At 31.7% G+C, this 18,698-nt stretch overlaps 1 protein-coding gene, 1 long non-coding RNA gene and 1 pseudogene across 2 annotated transcripts; 1 reads left to right on the top strand and 2 right to left on the bottom strand.

Moving 5' to 3' along the window:
• Nucleotides 1-379: 379 nt before the first annotated feature.
• LOC108481813 (cytochrome P450 CYP82D47-like) lies at nucleotides 380-2,447 on the bottom strand. The gene is made up of 2 exons (XM_017784891.2): nucleotides 1,435-2,447; nucleotides 380-1,030 (listed from the first exon to the last, which is right to left on the bottom strand). Exons 1-2 carry the CDS (start codon nucleotides 2,389-2,391, stop codon nucleotides 395-397), a joined length of 1,593 nt encoding a protein of 530 aa, XP_017640380.1. The 5' UTR covers nucleotides 2,392-2,447; the 3' UTR covers nucleotides 380-394.
• Nucleotides 2,448-9,830: 7,383 nt separating this feature from the next.
• LOC108480411 (uncharacterized) lies at nucleotides 9,831-11,082 on the top strand. Its single transcript, XR_001870615.2, has 2 exons — nucleotides 9,831-10,234; nucleotides 10,692-11,082. It is a non-coding gene; the product is annotated as an uncharacterized LOC108480411 (long non-coding RNA).
• A 4,354-nt stretch (nucleotides 11,083-15,436) lies between these two features.
• LOC108482223 (cytochrome P450 CYP82D47-like) lies at nucleotides 15,437-17,841 on the bottom strand (annotated as a pseudogene).
• Nucleotides 17,842-18,698: the final 857 nt, after the last annotated feature.

The raw sequence follows: 18,698 nt of genomic DNA, 5'->3' as shown, positions 1-18,698 counted from the left end.
GGCAATAATGTACTTGAACACACCTCCATGGAGATAGCAAAGTTGGGCAGCTTATTATGGTTATAAGGGGTGCGATGTGTCGCAAGGAAGGATGGTTTTTGAGGATCTCATAAGTTTTGAGATTTCTTGGGAGAGATTAGGTAGCGTTTCGGCATCATATGAAGCCTCTCTTTCTTCTTGTGATATGGAGAAAACTTTTATAGAGAAAGGGGAGGGAGCTTTCACGATTATATATAAGGTTGCTGTAAAGGCATGATGGGTTCATTAGAATATGATGGGATGATTTTATGGTAGTGTGTGAGAATGTGTATAACAAAATAAAATTTTAGAAGTTTATTAGAGTATAAGATAATATTATATTTTTCATTATTACAAGTCAAACTTAACAATTCAACTAGTTGTTGGAGTCATAAACAAAAGTAGGTAAGCGAGGAGTTATATGAACTTCTAATGGAGTTGCTTTAGGACTCGTCATTCCAGCTACTTCACGCATATCGACTGTTTCATTCAACGGGGTTTCAAACTTGAACCAATGCAACAAATTAGCTAATGTAAGTTGCATAATCTGAAGTGTAAATGAAATATCATGGCACATTCTTCTACCACTACCGAATGGAATTAGTTTAAAATTATATCCCCTCACATCAATGTTTTTATGGGTAGTCATGAATCTTTCAGGATGAAATTCAAAAGGATTTTCCCAAATAAATGGATCACGATGAATCTTTTGAAGATTGATAATAAGCCAAGTGCCGGTTGAAACATGATATCCATTAACAGTGCAATCTTCAATGGATTCATGCATCACAGAAAGCGGAGCAGCAGGGTATAGGCGAAGAGTTTCCTTAATGACTGATTGAAGGTACACTAAGTTTTTGATATCCGATTCTTTCACTAACAATCTATTGTTGCCAACATGGATGTCTAATTCTTGTTGAACCTTATTTAATGCATCACGATTATTGAGTAATAAAGATAAAGCCCATATCATTGTAATCGAGGTTGTATCTTCTGCCGCTAAAATAAGAGCCTATTTCATGTACCATAGATATTCAATAGCTTATCATACATCTTCAAATAAATATAAAAAAATTCAATAAAAATGTTAATAGAAGAAAAAATAATTATATAAAACTTTTAACTTATCATATTCAATAACTTTAAAGATTGTGAAAAGGCAAAACAACCTACTTTATATTATTTTAAAATAGAACAAAAATTTTTAGATTGAATATTAGTTCGATTAGTATGGATATTGTTATCAATGTAGGAGGATGTGTGTTCGAATGCGTTGAAACATATTATGCTTCTATTTATGGGTTAAGGAGAGATTATGAGTAATTCTAATTTTTGTATTACAAAGAGTTAAAACGATTAGAACCTATAATGGAATTATTAAAAAAAAATAGAAAACTTTAAGAGAAATGAACGTACGAGACTGGTGGCTTTGTTGATGGTATCAGCATCATGCTCCTCCGCATCACGAAGAATAGGTAGCATCACTCCCATGAAATCCTCCTCACTATTTGCCTCATCTTCACCTCTCTTGCACTTGTGCTCTCGTAGCCATCCCTCGACAATGCGGTCTAATTCTTTCGCTATCTTCTTCATCGACTTCTCGTATCCACCTATGTTCAACCATTTCAGGAACGGTAGCGTATCCGAAATTACAAACTTGGCCGCCATTTCAAAGAAATCTTCCAATAATTCCTTACACTTCATGGTTTCACCTCCTTCACTTGAACTCGATATTCGCTTGCCCACAATAATCCTCATACTCATGTTAAGAGTAACATCCCTAAACCATCTCTTCATCTCCACCAATACTTTGTCACAATTAGTACTTTTCTTCTTGTTCCATATCTGGTACAACTGTTCCAGTGATGTTTTCACCTCGGATTCCCTTACATGTTTAAACAAATCGAGTCGGTGAGTTGAGAGGAGCTCAATGGTGACACACTTGCGCACTTGACGCCAATAAGGTCCATATGGTGCAAAGACAATCATGGCATTGTTATAACCCAAAAGCTCCATGTTTACTACCTTTGGACGAGAGGCGAATGCTTTATCATTTATGGTGAGACATTCTTTAGCAATTTCCCAATTGTTCACCACCAAAGCTCTATGCACACCTAACTTGATAGTGAACATTCTTCCATATTTGTCAGCCATGTTAGCCAAGCTTATGTGAGGTGGTTGTGGCCCTGCTAGGAGGTGAAGATGGCCAATAATAGGCCATGCTCCACCAGCCTCTGGTGGTGTTTGCTTCTTGTTTGTGTCTGTTAGGGCATGTTTTGATATCCATAGGAAAGAGAAAAGAAATAGTAACAGTAATGGAAAAGCAATTATTGCGATGGTTGAAGTTGCTGGGGATGAATGAAATGAGTCCATAATTATTGCTAGTACAGGGTAGGATGTGCCGGCAATTGAAGATGAAGGTGTTGGATTTATAGTGGTTATTAAAGTGTTCTGGGATGTCATGTCATATTCATGGCTTTAAAGTACAATGGAGATCTTTCTTGCTTAGGGAAGTGTAATATTTTCCCAATCTATTATAATTTATTGGTTAAAATATACCCTTATACTTGTATAGAATTTGAAATTTAATCTTTATAATTTAAAATATTATATTTTTAATTTTAAAATTTTACTTCAATCAATATTATTATTGGTAATTTCTATCAAAATTTATCTATTTATTATATTTATTTTCTATCAATTATATACTACATCATATAAGAATAACTTTATAAAAAAATTATGTTGACAAATTTAAACAATAAAAATTACAATTTTGATAATTGAATTGAATTTTAAATAAAAATATAATTTTTAACTTTTAAGTAAATAAAATTTATAAAAAATATAATCACTGATATCATATTTTGTTGTGAACATATTTTTGTTGTGAAGAAAGATTCAATTTATTTTGAAATTAGGTGAACTAACTTTTCGTACTTGCATTAATCATACGTACCACTCCAATTTCATTATTAGTTTTCTTGTAAATATATTCTTGCATATAAAACAATAATTGGTATAAATATTATTGTAACGCCCCGTACCCGAGACCGTTGCCGGAGTCGAACACGAGGTGTTAACGGACTTAATTCATTACTTAAACAGCTCATACAATTCATTTTAAAATTTCCAGACAAGCTGGCTAACTGCATCACAGTCGCTTTAAAAATCATATCTCGAGTTACGAAACTCAAAATCCAATTCCGTAAATTTTTCCTGAAACTAGACTCATATATCTATCTACTAATTATTTTCTAGAATTTTTGGTCGGGCCAATTAGTTAAGTTTATTAGTTAAAGTCTCCCCTATTTCAGGGTTCGACTACTCTAACCTCTGTGTATTATGAATCAGATATCTCCCTGGACAGAGCTTCAATGACTATGCCGTTTGTCTCTAATAAAACTAGACTCAATAATGAATCTGTACATATAAAGCATGACTTCTAATTATCTTTGTAAAATTTATGGTGAATTTCCAAAGTCAGAACAGGGGATCCAGAAATCGCTCTGGCCCTGTTTCACAAAAATTTAAACATCTCATAAAATATAGCTCATATACCTATTTCGCTTCTTCCATATGAAAATAGACTCATCAAGCTTCGATTCCATAACTTATTCATTATTTAATTCCATTTCTACTATTTTTAGTGATTTTTCAAACTCACGTCACTGCTGCTGTCTGAATCTATTTTATGGTAAATTTTACCTATATCATGGTTTCCATGGATTAGCTAGCAATTTGACATACATAACACCAAATATGATCATGATTAGCCATTCCAATGGCTAATCATTACCAAGTATTTCTATTTCTATACCACTCAATAACCATATCATAAGACCATATATACAAAATGATTATAATGCTATACATGCCATACTCAAAATATACAAGCCATTATGCCAAGATGGTATACGGATAGTGTGAGCGTGCCTCCGACCGTTTCCGATTTTCGAGCTGGCTTGTCAAAACTACAAGGAATGAAAAGGAGGGAGTAAGCATAAATGCTTAATAAGTTCACATGCAAATAGCAAGTAATATAACCATATAAGCAAACATAAAACATCATTTGCATAATCATCACCAAGACATTCATATCATATTTTCATTTATCATCTTACCATATTGTTGTTATATCGATTTTTCAACCCGAGGGTTAAGTACATACCTGTTCAAAGTACCCATTTCACAACACTTATCAATACGTCCCTTTCATCTTGAGTATTCCTCCATTTCAGTAGAACTTTGCCCGTTGAACACATTGGAATATAATTCGGATACATGGAAAGTTTGCACATAAGTGTCACATATGTAGCCAAGCTACCATGTAACCCGCCCATAAGCGAACTCGGACTCAACTCAACGAGCTCGGGCGTTCGCATCCATAGGTGAACTCGGACTCAACTCAACAAGTTCGGATGCCTTGTTACATTTCACGAACTCGGACTCAACTCAACGAGTTCGGACATTCGCATCCATAAGTGAACTCAGACTCAACTCAACGAGTTCGGATGCCCAAATACCCCAGTGACATGTCACTTGTATCCTAATCCATTCCTAAGGTTCAACGGGACATTTTTCCCAATCATATGTCTCAACCATCTTCTATGGAATGTCGATACCGATACTCGGTAGTATTTCACATTTTCCAAGTATATCACATAATTTGACATATTATCAAACAATTGTCACAAGTATGATATTTCATAATAATTATCATATCATTTAAATAACATTAAAACATTTAAAACAATAACTATGTTACCAACATTTACATATGAACTTACCTCGTATGCTAAAATGGCTACTTTTACCATTTCGTCCACAACTTGGTATTTTCCCCATTTTAGCCCAATTTCAGTTTTCCTTGCTCTATCATTTAAAATATAGTCTAATTAGGACTCACATTATTCAAATTGACCCAAAATCATATTTTGGAAAAATTACAATTTTGCCCCTAAACTTTTGCATATTTACGCTTTTGCCTCAAAGCTCGTAAATCAAACTTCAGCCTATTTTCTTATGTTTTATGACATGCTGATCATTTTTCCCTTCTATGGCAACATCAAATTCTCACTCTAACATGTACTTATGACTATTAGGTATTTTTACCGATTAAGCTCTTTTGCTCGTTTTCACTTAAAACCGAGTAGCACAAGTTGTCTAACATAATTTAAAACCTCATATTCTATCATAAAACACCAAAATACACAAATTTCACCTATGGGTATTTTTCCAAATATAAACCCTAGGTTAAATTATTGCTAGCATAAGCTAAATCGAGCTAGGGACTCCAAAACATAAAAATCATTAAAACGAGGCTAGAATGGACTTACAATCGAGCTTGGAAGCTTGAAAAACCTAGCCATGGTTTCTCCTTGCTATATTCGCCATGGGGTTGAAGATGAGCAAAATTGGCTTTTAATTTTGTATTTTAATTCATTTTACCCTAAATGACCAAAATGCCCTTACTACTAAACTTTCCAAAATTCCATCCATGTCCAATTTTTGTCCATAGACTTAGAAATTGGTAAAATTTCTATTTAAGACCTCCTAATTAATATTTCAAAACAATTTCATACTAGAAACTTTTAGAATGCAAGTTTTGCAAATTATTTGATTTAGTCCCTAATTTCAATTTAAGCACTTTATGCATAAAATTTCTTCACGAAATTTTCACACAATCATGCAATCATATCATAGACCTTAAAATAATCATAAAATAATTATTTCTATCTCGGATTTTGTGGTCACGAAACCACTATTCCGACTAGGCCCAAAATCAGGATATTACAATTATTGTCAATGTAGGAAGAAGTGGGTTTGAGTGCGTTAAAGTATATTATCCTCTTATTTATGAGTTGAAAAGGGACTATAAATAATTCTAAATATTATATAAAAAGATCAGATACGATAATATCCTATAAAAAGTTATTAAAAAGACAATTGTTAGTTTCTAGCTTTAGCTCGAGGATAAGAAAACAAAACATTGAAACACACCTTTCAATGATTTGGGTGAAAAAGACCAATGATGCAGAGAGGGTTTTTTCTCTACAAATTCAGTCTTAAGAGTGGATTTACACTTGTAGCTATTTCAAAAATTTAAAAATTATAAGTTCATATAAAGGTAAATTTACACTTTGGCTCTTAAAAAATTTATGATTCATCACTCATTTCTTAAAGTAATCTTTTAGCTTTGTCCCTAGTAGGAAAGGCGAAGAAGGCAGAATTCATACTAAGTGTACTTGTGTGAGATTGCAATTATCCAAAGGTTAAAATATATTCGGCTTAAATCATTGCTGGTATTGTATAGTGAAATTTTCTCTCGGTAAAGCCTCGTAGATGTAGATTTAAACCCAATTTACACTTTTTGTGTTTAATCTTTTATTCTTTTTGCATTTGTTTATCAATGTATAATTCAGTGTACACATGTAATTTAATGTACCTTACTACTAAACCTGTCCATGGGTCGAGCCGGGTTCAAGCTTGGCATTGTCAAAATTTTAGGCTCGAGTTCAGCCTGGCATAAAAAATAGGCTTAAAATATTGCCCAAAACCAACCTGGATAAAAAATACTAAAACCTAGGCCTAACCTGCCCAAATTAAAATTTTTATATTATTTTCATATAAAAAATTTAAAAAATATAATACATAAAAAATACTAAAAATACTAAAATAAATATTTCTCAACAAATTGAAAATAAATTAAAAATTTATACTTAAATAACACTAAGATAGGTTTAACTTAACAAGTAAATGCCTCTAAAATAATAACAATAATAAAATAGTAGTAACATAACAATGAAATGATAGTAAAACAGTGAGAAAACAAAAAGATAATAGCAAGAAAACAACAAGAAAACAGAAAGAAAATATCTGATTTCTTTTGTCTTTTTGCTAATTTAAGCCGGGCCCAGGCCAAAAAAAGCGTTACCTAATGCCCGACCCTTTTTTTATTCAGGCCTTATTTTTTTCTAAACTCATTTTTCAAACTTATATTTTTATCCATACCTTCTATTTTTTAATCCCATCAAAAAAATCTACTTACTACTAATTTCAAAATTTCAGTTTGCATTCAAATTAATTCAATCAAAACAACCACTAGGGGTCAAAAAGGAGTAAAAACAAATGAAAATGATAAGAAATACCTGTCTGATCAATTTAAGAAAGCTTAAAGTTTTCCCCTGATTGTAGGGTGACCATCATCCATGGATACAGCCACCTTGAGCCTAAAGGGACAAAATTTTGAGATCCACTCAATGAAGCTACATCAAGATTGATGCATGGGCATGATTTCAAGGCTGAGATCTTGAGGAGATGATGACCTATTGTTTAAACCATCCTTTGATTTAAAAAAAATTAAATTTAAAAAAAAGGGGAATCGACTTTGGAAAAACAAATACGTGGAGTCGCCACCGATCTTTTTGTTTTAGTGTGATCGGATCACCTAAGAATTTGGTTATTTTAATAAAACATTTTTGGTTTACTAAAACAACGATTCTGGTCTACGAAAATATGAGAAAATGAGCTCGGGAGTCGGTTACGTATGAGGAAGGATTAGCACCCTCACTACGCCCAAAATTGGTACCAAATCGATTAAATACTGCCCTTATGTCTAAAATTAAAAATGTTTTTGAAATGTGGTTCTTTTTTAACAACATTTGAATAACCCGAGTTGGTTGCCAAAAATCTTCTTGTTTCGATGTCCGAAAATTTATAATTCGAAAATCACAAAAGGATATTCAACTATTTAGTCCAACAGAAAACCGAAACCCAGCACAGTAGAGTATGATTCCTCGAATTTCCAAACATTGACCATTGCCTTACCTTAGAAAATACGTGTGAAATTTCGAAGAGATATTCAATTATTTAAGACAAATGAAAAAGCGCAACCCAGCACGATAGGGCTCGATTCTCAAATCGCCAAACATCGAACATCGCCTTCGTTTTGAAAGATCTTTAATAAACATGAGTGAAAACCTAAAGGAATATTTGATTGTTTTGAGCAAACGAGGAATTATAACCCAGCACGATAGGGCATGATTCCCGAATTGTCAAGCGCCGAATATTGCCTTCGTTTTAAATGATTTTTAGAAGATATGCATGAAATTTTGAAGGGATATTTCATTATTTTAAGCAAACGAGAAATTGCAACCCAGCACGTTAGGGCACTATTTCGCAAATTGCCAAATATCGAATATCGTCTTCGTTTTAAAGAGTTTCTAATAATTGTGGAACTAGCTTAAAACGCATTAATTCTATTTGAAATAAGACAAAATTAATTATAAAATTTAGATTTTGTAAAACCACATTTCATAAAACAAGTGAAAAATGATGATATGGGGTAATAGGCGCATACACAAGACACAATCAATTAGCGAACTAAAAATTAAATACAATTAACCAAAAAAATATAATCCGATTACAATCATGCATAGGAAATAAATGATATCGTAATACAATGACGAAAATGATAATGTAACAATTCAACACAATCAAAACAATACACACAATAACATGCCACAAAATAAAATGATGCACAAATCAAAAGATATATATATATATATATATATATATATGAAACAAAATGGAATTAGAAACCAACATAAGACATTTTCAACATTATGATGAATTAGTAATCATATAATACGTATATAAGTTGACAAATTTGCATAAAACTTAGAATACATGTTTATTGAAATAGTTATTATAAAATACAAAGTTCAAATCAAATTATATATGAAACATTTAAAACACCAACTCATTTAAAATTGATAATTCACATGATAACTTAAGTAATGTATTAAATATGAAGGAATGAAAATAATATACAAAATAAATTTATGAAACATGTATATACAAGTAAAATTAGGTATAATTGTTTTTAAAAATGAAATTAATAAGATATGAAAGAAACAAAGTTAATATATAAATTATATAAGTAACAAAATATATATAAAAATATAATGCATAAGGATAATATGAGAGTGTATACAATAAATAAATTATAATATTTAAAATAGGGTTCTTAAAAGAAATATGTTATACATATAAATAACTTTAAAAGAGGATAGATACAAAGAAAAATATTTACATAAAGTTATATGAAAATAATAACATGTACCATAGTAAAAATAATTTAATATGGATTATATACATGTGAAGAAATGTTAGAAATAATTGTATGTCAAAATATTGTTTAATTAAAACAAGATTAACTTAATTTTATTATAAATTATATATATAATAAATTTAAAAAAACACAATTATATAAGATATATGTTTTTCTGTTAAAAAACTATATGTATAAAAGCATGGCTTTAATAATGTGTATAGGTCAAAGAACCAAGTATATGCTTAATAATAATTTAAACAACACATAAAGTAGGTGGATTTCCTTTAAATAACAAAAAGAATATATACATTAAAATAGGTTAATAGATTCAAAAGAAATTATAAAATAAGATAAAATTAAAAGTATACATAAATTAAAATAAATTTTATTACAAATTATACATACCAATTATTAAAATAATAGAATAAATAAAAGGATCATTATAATGTTTTTTTTAACGAAATTCAATTTACCCAAAGCAACAAAATATCACAATCAATACTCTAGCATGTAAAAGAAATTTTATGTGCAGTAAATAAAATAATGAGGATAAGACTTAATTGAAATAAAGTTAAAACAGGAGAAACAATTTACAAATAAATAATTGCAAAATAGAGTCAATGTGTTATGTGCACAAATATGCAGGGACTGGAATTGTAAATATCTCGCGCCCACACAATGCTGCAACGAACCGTGGATCAAAATGAAACAACACACAAATTAGAAGGTCGAATTTTAAAACATAGGGTAGGCAAATTGGGCGCAAATTGGATGTTGTGCGCAAGGGAAAGGACCCACCAAGAAAATTCCCCACTTTTGAGTGATAATGTGCAAATTGGGCCTGCCAAATGAGCTGACACGCGGGCCTTTATTTATGCTAACATCACTACTTTGTTAAAAGGTTATTTAAAACCTTTCTTTTCCCATTTTCCATCTCAAACGCAGCCCCATTTTTAAGTCGAAAATCACAGCCTTGGAAGCAAATTTCTAGGGTTTCTTTTGCTAGCAGCCGAACCACCATTGTTTTGATGATCAACAGCATGCAGATAGTACTCATCTTCCTCGTTGAAGGCGTTCGACCATGCCTAGAGAAATTTGGTAAGTATTTTCTTCCCTCCCTTTTTATTATTTTTTTTAAAAAAAAGCTTCAAACTTCACATTATTTTTTTTTTTAAAAAAAACGAAGATAGGTTCATAGAGCAAAGATTCAACACTATTTGTTCCCTCGCCTTTACCTCAGTATTTTTGAAGTATTCGGGCTTTCATTGGGATTGACTCACATACTAAAAAATTCGAACCAAATGAAAAAAAAAAAAAACTAAAAAAAGAAATCATAAGAGAGGATAAAAAACGGCTTGAAATCACCTTTGCTGATCTTAAATTCCTTTTCTCTATTCTCTGTGCGTGTATACAGATATCGTGGTCCTCCTTTACATTTGACTATCCTCAGCTTTATAGCCGAGAAAAGAAAAGAAAATCAAAAATACAAATTTTGCTGTTGTGTTTGTGCTGTTCCTTTTGTTTGTCTCTACTGCCGTTGCTTTTTGTTTTGCAGGTACGGGTCTGTTGGCATGCGCATGGGGTATGGGTCTAGGCTGGAGTGGCACGGGGGTACCGAGGTGGTACAGAGACCGAGGATGCTGAGGTGCAAACACGTGCTGCTAGGGCTTCAGTCTTGGTTTAGTGTTCTGGGTCTATCGGGCCTTATAAATTTGGGCCAAGTTTTAAAATTGGGTTTGGGTCTGATAGGGTTATTTAATAGGCTGAGGTTTATTTATTTATTTATTTATTGTATATTTGGGTTTCTAGTGGGCCCGGGCAAATTTGGCCCACTACACCTATTATGTAAGAACAACCAATGAAGTGTAAGAAGAGGTGACAGTAGAAGTCACCCATGTGATGATAGTAAATGAAGATGGGGGGTTTTAATGCGATCCCTTTTTGAAGGACCACGATTTTGATGATGATGATGATATATAGGGAAGTTGGGTAATGGTCCATTAGGACCATTTTAGGTTGATGTTACATCAAGTACTCACCATAGTTTCACGAACGAGTCACCCTTATTTGGGTGCTGTTTTCAAATTGCCTTTGTAATTGAAGATTTTCTAGGAAAATTCTATGATGTTTGGATTCTCAAGGGTTTGGGGTTATTGTTTGTTTCACTTATATTACTAAAATGGGTAACTTTTAAATTCAATTTTAGAAAGTTTTAAAGAATATTTGATTGAGTGGAAAAGAAGGATAAACAAAGAAAGTGAGAATATAAAAATAAAATCAAATTTTAATATAACATTTATTATTTGATTTTAGTTTCAATGTTTAATTTAGTATCTGAGTTTTTTTTTAAATTTGGTGCTTAAGTTTAGTTTTATATTCAATTTGGTATTTATGCCAAATGATATCATATGGCTCAATGAATATTTGACATGCATACTCTAGTAAAAAAATATAGGTACTAAATTGAAAAAAAAATTTCAAGTACTAAATTATATATTAAAAATGAATTTAAGTACTTGACAAAAAAATCCTTAAATATCAAATCAAACAATTAGAAATGAGCACCAACCATTGACAACAAGGAGGGAATCATCAATTATGTGCAGGCAATAAAAAGATTAAATATGAATTATAATTAAAAAATTTGGTTAAGAAATGAACATACGAGATCTTGGTAGCTTTGTTGATGGTATTTGCATCATGTTCCTCAACATCAGTTAGCATCACTCCCATGAAATCTTCCTCACTGTTTGCCTCATTTTCAGCTATCTTTTCCTTGTGTTCTCGTAGCCATCCCTCAACAAGTTGGTCCAATTCTTTGGATACCTTCTTCATGCGCTTCTCTTCTCCACCGATGTCTAACCATCTCAAAAACGGAAATGCATCTGCCGTCACGAACTTCGCACCTAGTTCAAAGAATTCGTCCACCGACTTCTTCCATTCCACGGTTTCAACACCTTCGTATGAATTTGGTATTCGTTTCCTACAACCATCATTAGTATCACGTTAAGAGTAACATCTGTGAACCATCTCTTCGCTTAATAATGAGAATATATTGAGTATTAATTAATGATGCATTCATTAATTTTAATTATACTTATAAAGGAGTTTTTTTTCACAATAAAATATTATTAGCGATTAGTGATTTTTAAAAGACTCGAAAAATGTAATTGTAATATGCAAATTATAAAATTAATATTTTGGCGTTTTAAATTTTATAAATTTTAATTAACGATTTTTAAGAATTTTTATCAAGTTGGATTTCCAATAGGATTTTGAGTATTTGGTTAGAAAATTATGTTTTTCATTAGGAATTTGAGTAAATAGTTGATGGATTTGGTAGTTAGAGAATATTGTTATTTAGACGGTAATTACTAGTACTTTTAGTATTTGTGTGAATGGTTTTTTTTACTTTCCGTAGCTATAATATTAATTGATAGGTGCACTTGTCTTAGTCAAAATTTTAGTTAGTTTCTTGACAAATCAGCTAATTTGAATAAATAGTTGATGGATATGGTAGCTAGAGAATATTGTTTTTTGTGAGATATAGAGTTATTTAGAGGATATTTTGTTATGTATCATATAAAGAGATTGTGAATTTATGATTTATTGGTCAATGGGTCATGTCATTGGTTCATGAAACTAACTAAAAATTTGACTAAGACAAATGTACCTACCAGTTAATAGTATAGTTACAGTGAGCAAAGATATGGTTCCCACAAAAATTAAAAGTACTAGTAATTATTGTCTTTCTATTATTTAACCGAATAAATAGAATGATTGATTAAAAACTAAAATTAACTAAATTAATTAACTAATGAAGACAACAAAGAATAAAATACGAAAATCATCGAGTAAGAACCAAGATGCAAAACAATACCCAAGAAAGAACTCACCTAGATTTCATTTTTTACTATCAATCTAAATTATACTAATATCTCTTTCGAGAGTAAGAGCAACAGACTCTAGGTTGATTAATTAGAATTTCTTTCTAATTAGAACTCTATTATCGCATTAACTCTATCTATAAATTCCTCTATTAGATTAACTCTAATCTGGTAGATTTATGTCGTTCTATTTCTAGGATTGCATGCAACTCCACTCAATTACGCTAGATTTACTCTTAAACTGGGTCTATTCCTCTTTTGATTTAAACACATCAAACATGGATCAATAACCTAGAAATATTAAACCAAGAATTAAGCACACATAATTAAGAAATTTAAGTATTTATTGTGTAAAATAAAAATCAAAATACAGAATCATCATAGGGTCCATCTCCCCTAGGTATTTAGAAAATTAGTTTATGCCTGCAAATAAAAACATCCAAGAGACAGTATAACCGAAAGAAATAAAGAAACTCATGATAATCTCCTAAGAAATCATTAATCTCCTAAGAAATCAATTGGGAATCTTCAATCTTGACGGAAATCTACTTTAGAATAAGCTTCAATAGTGTTTTTCGAGTTGTTTTCTTGAATATTCTATGACAGCCCACTCCTTTCTTCTTATTTTTATCATATATACGTCTTAGAATGCTCGAAAAATCTAAAAAAATACAAATTCCCGCAGTTTAGGATGTAAATTCATGAAATTAACACGACCTACCACATGACCATGTGATCGTTCGTGTGGATCACACGACCGTATGGAATCGGTCACCCGTGTGGCTCTTATGGCTTGCTTCGATTTTTCGATTTTTCACTCATTTTTTTCTCTCAAATGTTCTATTAAGCATAAAAACATGAATTTAAAAGATCAGGGGTATAAAACTCACAATTTACATCAAATAATCACCTAAAACCGAATTAAGAACGTGATTAAAATATGTTACTTTTGGTACTTATCAACAAACTTAAAATTTCAATAGGACTTTATGATAAAGAGTGAGAAGGATGAACGTGAAAGCGGATAGTAAAGTTTGTCCAAGTCGCGGATTTGACTTAGGGCTCTAGGCGTTCAGAAAGAAACTTGGATTTTTTATACAACTTGAAACCAAATTAAATCCAAGTTAGATAAAACAATTAAAACAAATAACTAAAATAAAATAATAAATCAAAGATTAAGGAAGAGAATAAAGAAGATAAATGGAAAGATAGAACGTGGCGTGTAGAAGTCTTAAGAAGCCTTGGAAACACGAAGAATCCACAACCCCTTTCAAGCAGCTCTAATTTCACCTCCAAAATAAAAACCTTGGCGAGAAAAAGTTTGAAGATGATCCCCACAATCTAAAAAGATTGTTAAAACTCTTCTAAAAGAAACTCAAGAGAAATTCTTGAAAAGAAAAATTCAGAGAGAATTTATTAACTCAAAAGAGAAATAGAATAATAATGAATTGTCTGTTTTGTGTACAATGCGAATGCCTATATATAGGTTAGCTAAATAAATATAAATAAAACTCCTAAGTATGCTAGAACTCTAATTTAATCTAAACAAAAAGTAGTTTTAAATTAAACTTTCTTGTTAACATAAAATTCCTAAATAACTTAGAATACTTAATAATTATCAAAAATTCGGAATAAAACAATAATAAAATAATAAGAGCTGATAAATAAAATATTGGGCTCATATATAATAAAAATTAAGCCTAAAACCCAAACCCAATATGATTTAAACTCGAATTAAAAGCCCGAAACTCGTAATTCCCGTCATAATCCCGTTCAGAAATTCTACTCACGCAGTCTTCACTAAAACGGTCATAACTTGAGCTCCCGAACTCAAAATCGAGTGATTCAAAATGCATTTTGAAGTTAAGAGATATATCTTCAAACGCCATGAGACATCTCAACTAAAAAATACCAGAATCCCATCCAAAAAGTCGTTGAAAGTCTGCTGACTTCCCAAGCCTAAAAATTGGCAATTTTGATGATTGAAATTTAATAAATTTCACCCTATCTATGTATGTATCACTTTAAGTATTTGATTAAAAATTATGTCACTTTAAGTATTTGATTAAAAAATTATGTCTTTTCATTAAGAATTTAAGTAAATAATTGATGATTTTAATAGTTGTTAGAAGTTTATAAAAATAACCTGTTAAAATTTATCTTTATCAAAGCTCATAAAATGTTGATATTAAGAAGCTCACCTAAAACTTTCAATAACTTTTGCGGTTGAAGTCAAACATGTTTCTTTTTGAAGTAAAGGCAAACATGTGAATTCATCTTTTTTTTTTTAATTATGTGACAATAAAAAGCAATTAAAAATTGCTGTATCAAAACCATATCATCCTAAGTCATAATATAAAGGAAATCTTCAAAACGGATATGTAATAATGCAGAAAATACAAAAGGAAAAGAGTGCTAACTGAATGAAAATTTATAATTTTTTTCTACAAAGGGTAATTTTTATATGATATAGAAATTTATAACAACCAAATTAGGTATTAAAATTATAAACAAAAGTAGGAAGGCGAGGAGATATATAAACTTCTAATGGAGTTGCTTTTGGACTCGTCAATCCTGGTGCTTCACGCATATCAACTGCTTCACCTGATGGGGTTTCAAACTCAAACCAATGCAACCCATTAGCCAACGTAAGCTGTAAAACTTGAAGTGCAAATAAATTTCCAGGGCACATTCTTCTACCACTACCAAATGGAATCAATTCAAAATTTTGTCCTCTCACATCAAAGTCTTTGTGGGTGGTCGTAAATCTTTCTGGTCGAAACTTAGATGAGTCTGTCCATATGTGGGGATCACGATGAATCTTGTGAAGATTGAAAATAAGCCAAGTGCCAGCTGAAACATTGTGTCCATCAATTGTACAATCTTCAATGGCTTCATGGGTCACTGAAAGTGGAGCAGGAGGATATAGACGTAGCGTTTCCTTAATGATAGATTGAAGGTACACTAAGTTTTTAGTGTCTGATTCTGATATTAACAATTTATCCTTGCCAACATGGATGTCTAATTCTTGTTGGACCTTGTTCAATGCATCACGATTATTAAGCAATAAAGCTAAAGCCCATGTCATTGTAATCGATGTCGTGTCTTCTGCAGCTAATACAAGAGTCTGTTACATCATGTATCATAAAAATATTAGTATTTAGTGGATTTAGAGCTAAAATAATTTTATTAAAAGAAGAAAAAATTATACAATTTTATGGTAAATATACACTACAGTATCTAAATTAAAATTTAATTTTTTAAATTCCTACTTTGATTTCCGTCACACATTTTAGTCCATTTTAACTCCATTAAAATTGTCAAAACAACCCCATTTAAACTATTTGAAAACACGAGAAATTTCTGTCAAAAAGGTTAAAAAAAAAGAAAAAAAAAAGAGAGAAATCATGTAACAAGGCAGCTAGTGTCCAATATTTTATAGGAAACAAAACTGGTAATCGGTTCAGAGCAGACAGACAACATTAAACAGAGCACAAAGTGATGAAAAACTGCTGACGATATAAAGAAACCAAATCAAACAATTAGAAATGAGCACCAAACATTGACAACAAAGAGGGAATCATCAATTATGTGCAGGCAATAGAAAGATTAAATATGAATTATAATTAAAAATTTTGGTTAAGAAATGAACATACGAGACTGTTGGCTTTGTTGATGGTATTGGCATCATGTTGCTCAACATCACGGAGCTTAGATAGCATCACTCCCATGAAATCTTCCTCACTATTTGCCTCATTTTCAGCTATCTTTTCCCTGTGTTCTCGTAGCCATCCCTCAACAAGTTGGTCCAATTCTTTGGATACCTTCTTCATGCGCTTCTCTTCTCCACCAATATCTAACCATCTCAAAAACGGCAATGCATCTGCCACCACGAACTTCCCAGCTAGTTCAAAGAATTCGTGCACCAAATTCTTCCACCAAATTCTTCCATTCCACGGTTTCAACTCCTTCGTATGAATTTGGTATTCGTTTCCCTACAACCATCATTAGTATCACGTTAAGTGTAACATCTCTGAACCATCTCCTCATCTCCACCAATACTTTGTCACCGCTACTACTTTTCTTCTTGTTCCATAGTTGATATAACTGTTGCAGTGATGTTTTCACCTCGGATTCCCTTACATGTTTAAGCAAGTTGAGGCGATGATTTGAGAGGAGCTCAATAGTGGCGAATTTACGCATTTGACTCCAATAAGGTCCATAAGGAGCAGTGGCGATCATGGCGTTATTGTAACCTAAAACTTCCATGGCTACTACCTTTGGACGAGTGGCGAATGCTTTATCATGTATGGTGAGACATTCTTTAGCAATATCCCAACTGCTCACCACCAAAGCTCTACGCACACCCAACTTGATAGTGAACATTCTTCCATATTTGTCAGCCATTTTACCCAAGCTTATATGAGGTGGTTGTGTTCCTCCTAAGACGCGGAGATGGCCAATAATAGGCCATGCTCCACCAGCTTCTGGTGCTGTTTTCTTCGAGTTTGTGTTTCTTCTTGATATCCATAGAAAAGGGAAAAGAAATAGTAGTGGAAGAGCAATGATTGCAACAATTGAAGTCGCTGTGACTGAATGGAAATAATCCATTGCTGGATTCCTACTTCAATCTAAGATCTATATGCAATAGTAAAGATGAGGAAGTTGGATTTATATGCATTAAACGAGGACTAATCAAATAGCTTTTCACAATGGTATGTCATTAAATTACATTTGTCATTAATAGTAACCCAAAGGAAAATGTTAAAATGTGGATGCAAATTAACTCCCAAACCCCTAATTTATGAGAATGAATGATGTAAGGCTAAAATGTTACTTCAATGAAGCTAATTGACTGCAAAAAGAATCTATAAAAAGAGCTTTTGATACATGCACAGATGAGGTGAAATTTATTAGATTCCAATCATCAAAATTGCCAATTTTCAGGCTTGGGAAATCAGCAGAATTTCGACGCCTTTTTGGATGAGATCCTGGCATTTCTAGGTTGAGATGTCTCATGGCGTTTGAAGATCTATCTCTTAGCTTCGAAACGCATTTTGAATCACTCAATTTTGAGTTCAGGAGTTCAAGTTATGACCATTTTAGTGAAGACTGCGCGAGCAGAATTTCTGAGACGGGAATTACGAGTTTCAGGCTTTTAATTCGAGTTTAAATCATATTGGGTTTGGGTTTTAGGCTTAATTTTTATTATATACGAGCTCAATATTTTATTTATCAGCTCTTATTATTTTAATATTGTTTTATTCCGAATTTTTGATAATTATTAAGCATTTTAAGTTATTTAGGAATTTTATGTTAATAAGAAAGTTTAATTTAAAACTACTTCTTGTTTAGATTAAAATTAGAGTCCTAGTATACTTAGAAGTTTTATTTAGATTTATTTAGCTAGTCTATATATAGGCTTTTGCATTGTACACAGAATAGACAATTCATTATTATTCTATTTCTCTTTTGAGTTAATAAATTCTCTCTGAGTTTTTCTTTTCAAGAATTTCTCTTGAGTTTCTTTTAGAAGAGTTTTAACAATTTTTTTAGATTGTGGGGATCATCTTCAAACTTTTTCTTGCCAAGGTATTTATCTTAGAGGGGAAATTAAAGCCGCTTGAAAGGGGTTGTGGATTCTTCGTGTTTCTAAGGATTCTTAGGACTTCTAC

The sequence above is a fragment of the Gossypium arboreum genome, chromosome 6 (assembly GCF_025698485.1).
Source record: "Gossypium arboreum isolate Shixiya-1 chromosome 6, ASM2569848v2, whole genome shotgun sequence".
Classification (NCBI taxonomy): domain Eukaryota; kingdom Viridiplantae; phylum Streptophyta; class Magnoliopsida; order Malvales; family Malvaceae; genus Gossypium; species Gossypium arboreum.
Note: the sequence above shows the minus strand (reverse complement) of the source record. Positions and strands in the feature narration are given on the sequence as shown.

What these genes read in the sequence shown, in the direction of transcription:
- LOC108481813 (XM_017784891.2), bottom strand. Translation starts at nt 2,391, where the DNA reads ATGGACTCATTTCATTCATCCCCAGCAACTTCAACCATCGCAATAATT. An exon ending in TCAACAAAGCCACCAGTCTC is followed by an intron (nt 1,031 to 1,434) that starts GTACGTTCATTT and finishes TACATGAAATAG; the next exon opens with GCTCTTATTTTAGCGGCAGA.